Source organism: Bombyx mandarina, chromosome 13, assembly GCF_030267445.1.
Source record: "Bombyx mandarina strain Sakado chromosome 13, ASM3026744v2".
Taxonomy (NCBI): Eukaryota; Metazoa; Arthropoda; class Insecta; order Lepidoptera; family Bombycidae; genus Bombyx; species Bombyx mandarina.
In genome coordinates this window covers 10,485,725-10,496,938 of record NC_143220.1, presented here as the reverse complement: position 1 = coordinate 10,496,938, position 11,214 = coordinate 10,485,725, and the positions used below count along the sequence as shown (strand labels likewise).

The window sequence follows — 11,214 nt, the reverse complement described above, 5'->3', positions numbered from 1 at the left end:
TGAAGTGTAACAAATAAATAAATAATGCAATAACTCTGATACTTTGACCTAATAGCCTAACTAACATAAGCAAAATAACAAAAGGTTATCTTAATTGCAAGCGCAGTAAAACAGAACCCACAATACCATTAGTAAGTCCAGGGGTAGCCCCTTCATACCGGAGTCCAGGTCGTTTCCGCAGTCCGAACATTGAACCCATTGACAATAGAATAAAACACATCATCATCAATCATACAATATGTATTTAATATAAGTTACAGTACTTGAGACAGGACAAATTCATTCTCGTCACTATGAAAATTAACTAAAACGAACAAAAAATTCAAATTTCCACATTAAATTAAACATTCACTATTAACGTGCCCGAAATGTGTGTGATAAAATAATTGAGGTAGATCCACCCATCTTCTGTTTGGGTACAAAATATTACATATAAACAAAACAAAAAAAAAAATGTTTTTTTTTTTCGTGTTCCTTAAAGGGGTATAAGCAAATAAGACAACGCATTTTAAACATTATACTATATATAATTAAATATCTACAAAATTGAATATAATCAATGCACACTATAGGGGACGCATAACATCTTAAAATAGAGTGCAATGTTCTCGTCAAACATTTACAATAAAGACATTCATATAATAAACGCATTCGTTTAGGAAACTGACGCGCGCTAGCGTACTAGAGGCCCCCAATGTGGACTCGCGAAACATCTTACAGTATGCAGCCTGATACTTAATAAATACTTTACTATATACATTCCCGGCTCTCTCTCTCTCTCTGTGGATGGCCTCGACAATTCAAAACTCCGAGACCGTCGACTTCCAATATGCGCTATCTTAGTTGGCCTTTGTCATATACACAAACTATTTAAAGATAAACTTGTTAACAATTCGTATGTGTTTCTTACACGTAAGTAAAGATTTTTTTTACAAAAAAAAAAAACCGGCAATGTAAATGTGCGGTCGGTATTTGTATTACATTGCGGCGACAAGTTCGAAAAATTTGAAATTTTTCTATTTAAAATTCTGGACACCCAAGTTAACCGGGCCATTTGTCAGTTGACGAATATTGTGGATAACAATCGTCAATTTTAATTTTGCCGATTTAAACACACGAGTTACAAGCCAAGCCGGCCAACTAAGTAGCGTCATATTCAACTGGTAATACTGTAAAATGTCTGGCGATCCTTCACCAAAGCCCGAGCCGCTCTCGTATCGAAACGCGGATCGGATGTACTCAACAAAACGTAAACGATATCGAGAACTGTTAAAATCGAATGTTTTGCTCCCAGCGGCGCCGTCATACGCAAGGCAACGCTTCTAGACGTTTTTACAAACATTCCTTGCACACGACACAACCGTAACACTACTATTACTGGAGGCAGTGACAAAAATATATCTTTTTTTATTTTTATTCTCGATCTTAAGAATACTATCAAAATGCTTTCAATAATTCCACGTTGTAGACCGTTTTCACAAAATATTGTTCATTTAATTCAATTCGTTATCAAAAAACCCACTAAAATCTAAAACTAAAACGTTGATCCGCTAATCGCTCGCACCGGACGAGGCGTTCTGAGAGTAACTAATGTCGGATCCCCGCAACGACCCCAACCCCCCTCTCTTCCCCCCCGAGCATGCCCTCCGATCCAAGCACTGCCGAATTAACTGAGATCAAATATTCAAGTCCATTCTATATATGACGTGGATGAACAAATACGAAATTTTGTCTTTACGAATTTGGTGTCGAATTTCGCTATGAAAAATAAATTATTTAAACAAAAAAAAAAACTAATTAAGCGAGCCAATAAAATATGGCACTACCGTCAGTGCTGTTAAAAATTAAACTAAATTTCTTTAAATTTAATTAAAATAATAATCAGTACATTGCGATACTTTCCAAGAAGGAAATCCTAACTGCGTTGGAGGAACAACTTATCAAGTGTTATTTTCCTTTGCCTCCCTTGAATGTGAAGTATAAACTGCAGTTTGTTTAACCTCCGGTTATTTTCTAAAATAGGAAGCCGGACAATCTGCTCCTATCCTCACTCTGTACAGCATACGAATCCCACAACAAACATTCGATCAGGCACCAGCTTGACTACGAGACAAATTTTCCTAACTTTTCATTTCAAAACTATCTATCTCTCTCCCTCCCTTAATAACAGAGCAAGACAGCCGATGCAACTTTGAACAGAGCCAAGTGAGCCGTCGCAATAATGCTCTCGAACAATTCTCTAGGGTTGCCAACATTTACTTCACATAAATTACATTTTCTACACTAAATTAGCTCATTTTAATGAAACGCTCATTAAGGATCACTCGAAAGGTTACTGATCTTTACAAAGTGATTGATATCATGGATTGACATGAACAAAAAATGTTCAGTGTTGCAAAAAACATTTAAATTTAACTGGAAATTAAACTAATTGTATTTGTGTACTATTTATTTTTACAAAAATTTACATTACGCGCACCGAGAACACAGCGCAGCCCTGCACAACGTTTGGCAACCCTTCTAACAGCATCCCTCAAGCCATTCCTTTACTCCTACCAGCTGACGTGTTCTACACTTGCCTAAGGCTCCCTCTATATTACACTCGTCAAACTACACTGTTTTTAAACTTAAAAAAAAAAGAAGAATAATGAATCTAACAGAATCTCCATTCTCGAAAAGCGAACGTCTGCGGAGTGCGGTGTCTCGCCGTGACCACCGGACACAATTCATTCTAACTTAACGCTACAGGCACTAACTAAACATTACTAGCGAGATCTCGTGAGCACGGAACACAAATATGACATTCGACTTGTATATCATAAATATAAACCCTTAAAACGCTAAAAAGGCATTGTTACTATAATCTGTCAACATCTGTATAGAGGCATCAAAAAGTCTTTTCCCATATAATCTAAACACTGTACCAGACGATTACGATTATTGGTGTAAAACTAAACTCCGTGGACGCAAAAGGCGCAGTCGAATTCAAAAATAATATATTTATTTATTTATTTATTTATACATATACATTTATTTATTTACATATTCCCTTTTTAATAATTCAAATAACAGTATCACATTTCGAATGTAATTGAAATATTAACAACACACGTTTCGCTTTGAATACATTTCTGTAAGTCGCAACGATTCATTTCTAAACCTTCGTATATCTATGATTTCGTCCGACGCGCCTTTTGGGTCCACGCGAGTAATTATTAATTAATATTGCTTTCGTTAACATTTTTGTGAGACGATACCGACACGGGTTACAGTAACCGCGCGTCCCCCCTGTGGGCGTAGGGTGGGGTCGCAGGGGGGGACGGACCCCCCTATTCGACCTCGACACGGTTACTGTGATGCGATGTCGACAATTAAAGTTACATTGCAAAATATCGATTCCAATTTTGATATTCGATTTTAATTTTACATAAAAAAAAACATCCCTATACACATAAAAAATATACAGGTCGTGTTTTTATATGTACGTATATTACTGTTGGTAGAGCAAGCGCCACCTTCATGTAGAGCTTTGTCGCGAAGGATCGAGAGGTGGCAATCAAATTGGAAGGCCCCAAGGCCAGAATTTTCTCTTGTGTTACGGGGACCGAATCTAACAATGATATCGACTCGGATCGGGAAACAAACCAGAGATCCTCAATGCAGACCTAGAGGTTATCAAGGCCTAAACTAACAAGGTAATCGATTTTGCGTTACAATGTCTCTTCTTTCTGAAAATGTGATCATTAGAACAAATTCAAACTAATTGTTTCTGAGCCCCAGTTTTTTACTTCAATTCTAAACAATTGTCGTTCAAGCTAATTCGCATTCGGTGAGCGCGCAATGTAAACATTTTTCAAATCAGCAGCACCACCTATCGGTTTTCTGGAATCGTACATCGATAAACTTCTCGATTGATTTCGCTACAACACTATTTCTTTAAAACAACTACAAAACAAATCGAATATCAAAACCGTTTTAACCATTAGACCATAGACATACAAACAATTAGATGTCTCCGCGACAGTCGTTACGAAAAATTACAAAATCTATATTTTTGTACGCCGCTATGTATAGTAAACTTATGACGATTAATATAATGTTTGTGCGCAGAATCGAACCGGTCAACACGTGTAAATTAATTAATTTCGCTTATCACAAATATTTGTTATTGCTAACGGTACATAAATCCCGAGGCTCCGTGCGCGTTTCCACAGAGTCGAACGCGAACATCGACTATTAAAATTAAAATTTATTGTCGTATCGAGCTCCCCCGGCGTTCTGTGCCAAGTCGACGACTACATCTAAGTTCTACGTTACTTTAAAACTATCGGATTCTGTGAACACTTTCGGATCGTGAGGAAAAATTAGTCATTCGACTCAGCGGAAACGCGCGAGAACTATGGACGTCACTAAACACAGCTGCGAGGCGGTTTCGTCGTCACATAAAATAAAATTTACACACAGACAGAAAACGTCACTAAAATATTTTATTTAAATAAACTTTCCGGAATATTAAGACGGGTTACAACGTTTACAATGAAACATAATCGAATCCGGCGTGCGGGTCTCGACGCGCAATGAACACGTACGTAACTATCGACATGTGCTCAATCAGGCACTTGGTGAACCATGAATACGCGCGCTTACAACCGAAACGACTTCGTCGCTGAGCGTTCGTGACCACGACGATGGACATCTAAACTTGGCACCTCAAGCGGGGCTGACGAGTCACCCCAACCATCGCGCCGAACACAACGCAAGTAATAGAAAGCCAAATTAATAATTACCTTTACATTAACACTAAAACTATTTACAAATCTGGCAGTGATTCGTATCGCTGGTCGTCACTTACTTAAGCTAACCTATATATTCAGACTACCTGGCCACTCCCCGGGCGGGGCGCGGACCACCACATCGTCTATGTACAACGGGCCTGCACCCGTCCGTACGCTTCCAACTAACTATGTACACACGTTTGATCGCGGCGCCCTCGTCGCGGCGCTAAGGCTCGAACCTTGAACCGTTCAAATATCAATATAAAAAAGTAAGCATCAGTCTTGTGAATAATTTACGTCTGCTCCGCGCGAGCAGCTTACGTACCTCTACGGGTTCTCGAACAATCTTTGGCGATAATTTTCCTACGGGGACGCGTGGTCCGCCCGGCGCGCGGTCTACATTAGTACTACCTAACTAGCTGTGGAGCGAGCGACGCAGAGTCCGCGTCCAGCGTCCTACCGACACACGTGCAGAGGTACGGTCTGCACAAAACGAAACTCTAGCGTCTTACGTACCAAATAATATTAACTAAACGATGAACATCGATCCTCCGCGTCGCTCACTAGAGTCCGGGCGATGCGACTCGTGGATTATCGTCCGCTCGGCCAGAAGGCGTTCCCGCCGTACCGCCGGCCGAGCTTCCGTTTCTTCGCGCCGGTCACTTCGACTTTCTCCTTCTCTTCTTCTTTGTACAGCATGGGAAGGTTGGTGGCGCTGCATTCGTTCCGCATCTCGGCGTTCCTCCTCTGCTTCGCGATCAGGTTGTTGAGGAGGCGCGAGGAGGTGCAGTGTCTGGCGGGGAGCGTGCGCGAGGGGAGGGGAGGGGCGGGCGGCAGCGGGCGGCGCGCGGGCGTCCGGGGTGGGGGAGGGGGGGACGTCGCCTTCTTGTACGACGAGCAGAACTGCTCGTACAGCATCACCTTCGTGTGAACCGGCAGCTGGGAGATCTCGATGCGCTTTATCCTCTCGACGTCCTTCTCCGGCACCCACTCGTCTTCTAACCTGCAATCAAAGGACTTGTTTGAAATCGCCGTTGACAATATCGCCACACAGAGGAAACTGCAAACACACATTGTAATTGGCATCTTTATATTTTAATTCACAGCATGTGTATGTTTTGCATCTGGATCTGAAATATAATAAAATACGTCTATTCATATCTTAATAGTTGTGTTTGCAGCGTAACAATGGGTTGCTATCCCATTTCAACGAAAAAAAAAATCGAAAGGCGTGCAGTACTACGACAAAGCTCTGAAATAAAATACTCTAGAACATTCGGCACGGCACAAGAAGGAAAGTTCTAAGAAAATTCGGATTTAATGAGAAAGACACATACAAATGAACAATGAATACAAAGAACATATTTTAGGGGACTCGCAACCCAGAATTGCTAGCACCTACGATCAAAGTCTGACGTCACTGCATGGCGACTTGCATAAAAGATTCAAATTTTATAACCTGATCGTTAAAATTGCGAAAATTAACGTGTTCCAATATTGCTCCAGTTTTATAAGTATTGGTCATCTCTTAAAGAATTTAAGAGGATTTTAAAAATGTTGAGCAAAATAAATTCATTTATAGGCACATTCAGATCGCCATGACTTTACCGAAGAATCGGCAACAAATTTGGGTTTTGCTCTTTTCCAATATCAGCACTATATAAAATATAATCCCCAAAAATCACAATATTTATGCGATAACGAAAAACAATCTTAACTAGATAGATAGGCTTACATTACTGAGCACTGAACTAATGATACCTTCAGCGCTATTCTGTGTAAAGAACAATTTAGAAGTTCAATAGAATGGAGCTTTAAGGAACAATAAAATTCAATAATTTTATACAATATTATATTGTACTATACAATAATAATATTATATTATTATAATCATTTCATATTATACCATACAATATAATATTAAATTTAATCGATATGATTTTACTATGCAGTGACTCCACTATATCATGCTAGCAACTTTTAATTGAAGTGATAGTTGCTCTGTGTGGCATATTGTAGTGAGGGTGTGGCATGCCAAGCGCATATGTGAGGATCAACTGCATAGTTTATAACGGATGCCAATTTATCGATTAGTTCTACTCTACGAGTAGATTCGGTAATCGATTCACAGTATTAAATGTAAGTTCAAATCCCGAGTGAAATATCGATTTATATCGAAGGATAATTTGGAATGAGCACAGTTTAAGAATGCACATGATCCCCTCATCACTATGAGGTTCGTCTACTATGCACAAAGCTAATGAAATGGTTAAGCATTAGTGATATATTAATAAAGTTAATCCGATGACCATGAATTGGTTACATATTGGTTTATGATACACATTTCTTTGGTTTCTTACGTTTACATCATTGATATTTTTTTTATGATTTTTTTCAGGTATTTTTTATTTGCATTCGATGGATATAATCTCACTCTGTATCTCATTTTGACTGGTAAAGTGTATTATAAACCTTCGTCGCAAAGAGAACAGTCGGTTTTACCTGTTTTTATTTATTTTTTGCCATCTCACAATACAACATTATAAAGTCGATTACTTGTAGCTGTAGAGTGTGGGTACTTATCGATATACCGCCCCTAAACAATGAAATCAACAGAAGGCCATTGAGATTTACTTAAAAAAAAATTTTAGTTCTTATCCTAAGAAAATTAAAATTTAATCCAGATTTGGTATGATAAAGTGAATTAGTAAAAAGATTCATGTAATTATATTAACTGTTATATTTATATATTCCCAACCAACCCGGGCCCTTTTTGAATTCCATTCAAAGACTAAGCTTATTCCTTTTCTGGCTTCTTTTTCAGAAGCATTAACTATAAAATATATGTGACCTATTTATGCGTAAATAAATCTTTAAACTCTAAAACATGGAACGATACTAGATACGTTGTCGGCGCTTTCTATGCTTACCTGCAAAAGGTTAACATATTTATTGCAATATAACTAAAAAATCATCGTGTCTATTAAAAAAATTTTGAAGTTGATCTAAACTTAGCCTATTGTACTATTTTCAACAGAATCGGCAGAATTCGATTAATGTATTTTTGTTTTTGTTTAAATAACTTTCCATATTTAATATTCCAAGTATAACCCTAATTACCTAATTCATCTCAGTTTCTGTATTCTGTATTATAAGATCTATAAGATTCAATTTCCTATAATTAAGTTATACAAATAAAAAGTGAAAATCTAGAACATTTAATTACCTATTTAATTATTTATTACCCTTATTAATTATTCATTGTAATTACTTAACGTTGGTGAGAGAGTAGGATAGGCAGATAAATTTTATTTGTTTATATATCCTCATTAAATCAGTACGTTGACTGATAGATTTTTTTCTCATTATAAAAATAACCACAAAATGCGCCAATCAAAGAAAGCAAGTTTGACATTGACTCATAAATAAGACAATTACTAAATTTAGTATCATGCTCATAGATTTTCATCTATTTTGTACAATTACGTCATTATTCAAAAACGTAGTACAAGTAATATTACACAACTAGACTTGGAAGAGAAACAGACGGAGCATGGCCATTCAATTATGAACTTTAAGTTTAACGTCATACGTCAGATTTTTATTATTTATATAAAAAAGGAATTTTATTTAATGATATTCGCCACTCCGCCTCTTCGTTTCCTAATAGGTAGGACATAAGTTATTCATAGTGATGTTATATGTTGATTGTGATTTTTAATGAGACACTTACAAATGGCAATGCTTATCCAGTCCACGTTAATTACGTTATATTAATGCATTCCATATTAAATTTAATCCATTAAATGTATTATTAATCGTTATTACGCTGCACATGAAGGTAATCGAAGTCTGTCGAAGTTTTTAAATTTTGGCATACAGTGAAGACTTAGATAATTTAGTTCAGTATTAAATACATTCAGAATAAATAATAAGAAGATTTTTATTATATTGTACGGGCAAATTTTGACACTATTCTATGTAGATTCATAAAAAATGGTTTTACGTTTACGATTCACGTAAAAACAAATAAAATACTGTTTTTTTTAGACGATTTTTGTTCATATCTGAAATTATATGTTGTTTTTTTTTTATTGAAGTGAAACTTAATGCGACTTCCAACGAGGTAGCGTTAAACATTTAACGCTACCATGGAATAGAAAGAGACAGAGCGAGAGTGAACGCGCGTAGTATACCTGTTACATACAGCGCGAGCGTTAGCAACGAGTAGCGGCCAATATTATAATGAAGTACTTAAAGAAAAATATACAGATTTTTTATTTTTTTTTATCTATAATTTAAAATCTATATAATATAAATGTTGAAGATGTCGCATCTCTTATACACAGCATTACCTATTACAAGAGCAATCTGATTTAAGTTTCACTTCATTCACGTGCACCAAGTTGCACGCGCACCGTTTTTATTGGAACGAAGTTCCTTATGGGACGATGCGGAGGGGTACCCTAACCGGGAAAAAACGTCCGTAACGTAAGATTCTTATTAGTAATGCACACAGTGTACGACTTAAGTTTGTAATAACGTACAAAAATAACATATTTTTTATCATTCATTGACCACAATCTCAGAGCGTTCGTTTGCGCAATACACTAACTCTTATGCAAACAGCCGTGAATGAAATGTACCACAATAAGTTCGCACATTACCGAATGACTGTGGGTTGTTGCGAAGCCTCCAGTTTTATTTTCTTTATACCTCGAATAGAATTTAAAATTAATATTTTTGTAATAAGGAACTTCGTTCCTATCCGGTGTACAACGACACCAGGCATCTTTTGTTTAAATACTGTTTTAGAGAGTCGATTATTTGATCTATCTAATAAGCTAGTTTCGCTCGTACGTCAGAGGTTCTAGAACATAGTTCGGAGGTGTAACATAAGGGCGTACGTACACGTGCGGCGGGTAGTACGAGACGAGCGCTTCCCGCGTGTGCGTCGCGGCGTTGTACCGCGTGGCGGCGAGCGCGGCGTGCAGCGTCAGCGTGTGGCGCCCGCGCGGCTCGCGCAGCGGACACGCGCCGCCCAGCCGCCACCGCGTGCAGCGCATCAGCCGCCAGACCAGACCCTCCATAGTGCCGGCGTCGAAGAAATCGAACATGCGGGCTGTAAACGTTTAAACCTCAACATTAGAAGACATTTTTTTTATTGCTTAGATGGGTGGACGAGTTCACAGCCCACCTGGTGTTAAGTAGTTACTGGAGCCCATAGACATCTAAAACGTAACTGCGCCACCTTAAGCTATAAGTTCTAAGGTCTCAAGTATCATAAGGTCTCAACGGCTGCCTCACCCTTCAAACCGAAACGCATTATTGCTTCACGGCAGATATAGGCAGGATGGTGGTACCCGTGCGGACTCACAAGAGGTTCTCCTACCACCAGTAATTAATTTCATTTACTAGAGTTACAGATTTCATTAAAATTACGATTCAAATTCAATTATATGAAGAACTCACCAGACCACGGCTGCCGCCGATACCTCAGCTTCTTCCCGTTTCGCCTGATCAGCTTGCCTCCAGACTCGGATGTCTTCTTACTACTGCCTCCACTACTCGTACCCTCATTAAAGTGGTTGTTCACGTGGCGTTCCAATAATATCTGTAATGTAGGTATACGCTATTAAAATACTGTTGACTACCCACCCGCACGCGAAAATGAATGAAGGCGGATAATTTCACCTAGAAACACTACTTTTATACAACATTTAGAGGTTTAAATGTTTTTGAATGTTTTTAATTTTATTAACTTTCACTTTTGTCTTATTTCACTGCTTTCACAAGAAACAATCAGGATTGCGTTAATTCTGATCATTTTTGTTTGTGTTTTCGTCTTTTTTTTTTGCAACTCGAACGTGTCATAGACAAATGTATTATTTTATACATAATTTAGATGAATGATTATTAATTTAAGTTTTTATTTCACTTTTGAGTTTTTACACTAGCACAATACTTGAGTTTTTCATCCGTTTCCCGGCATCGCATCCTGTTGCCGTTCACGTAACAAATTAAAATAATACAATAAAAATGTCAAGGCTTCGGAAAATTTGTGGGAAAACCTTGCAAATTTGCCAAACGATACAACATATTTATTGAAAACAAAAATGTATATAAATCGACAATTCGTTCATGGACATCTTGGGCATCGTCTCCAGGACCTTGGGAAAGAAAATGTAACGGCGAATATCAAGAATTTTAAAATCCACCATTTTGGTAGTTTTTTTTAAGTGACGACATCACGTTTGAAGGCCCCATAAAGCAGAAAGATTAAAAACCGAATTAGACTCTACTTCGCTATTAAATTTTGAAGAAAATTTATTTTGCAAACTTCACGTAAAAGTACGCAACGTACTTTACTTTTTGTAAAGTTTACACTATTCCCTCTTGAAGAAGAAAAAAATACATTATGTAACATAGTAAAAACGGC

The 11,214-nt window shown here is 37.7% G+C and overlaps 1 protein-coding gene across 5 annotated transcripts in view; it reads right to left on the bottom strand.

Moving 5' to 3' along the window:
• Nucleotides 1-224: 224 nt before the first annotated feature.
• Nucleotides 225-11,214, bottom strand: part of jing (AE binding protein 2 jing) — a 220,575-nt gene continuing 209,585 nt past the window's right edge. For 3 of the 5 annotated variants that reach the window (XM_089732482.1, XM_028176761.2, XM_028176760.2), the window contains exons 4-6: nt 10,248-10,389; nt 9,687-9,897; nt 225-5,778 (exon numbers count right to left, since the gene is read on the bottom strand). In XM_089732482.1, the coding sequence (XP_089588608.1) occupies nt 5,367-5,778; nt 9,687-9,897; nt 10,248-10,389 (765 nt within the window). In that variant the 3' untranslated portion in view covers nt 225-5,366. Of the gene's footprint in view, nt 5,779-6,885; nt 7,706-9,686; nt 9,898-10,247; nt 10,390-11,214 lie in introns of those variants that run through there. The other 2 variants (XM_089732483.1, XM_089732484.1) reach the window with 1 other exon arrangement.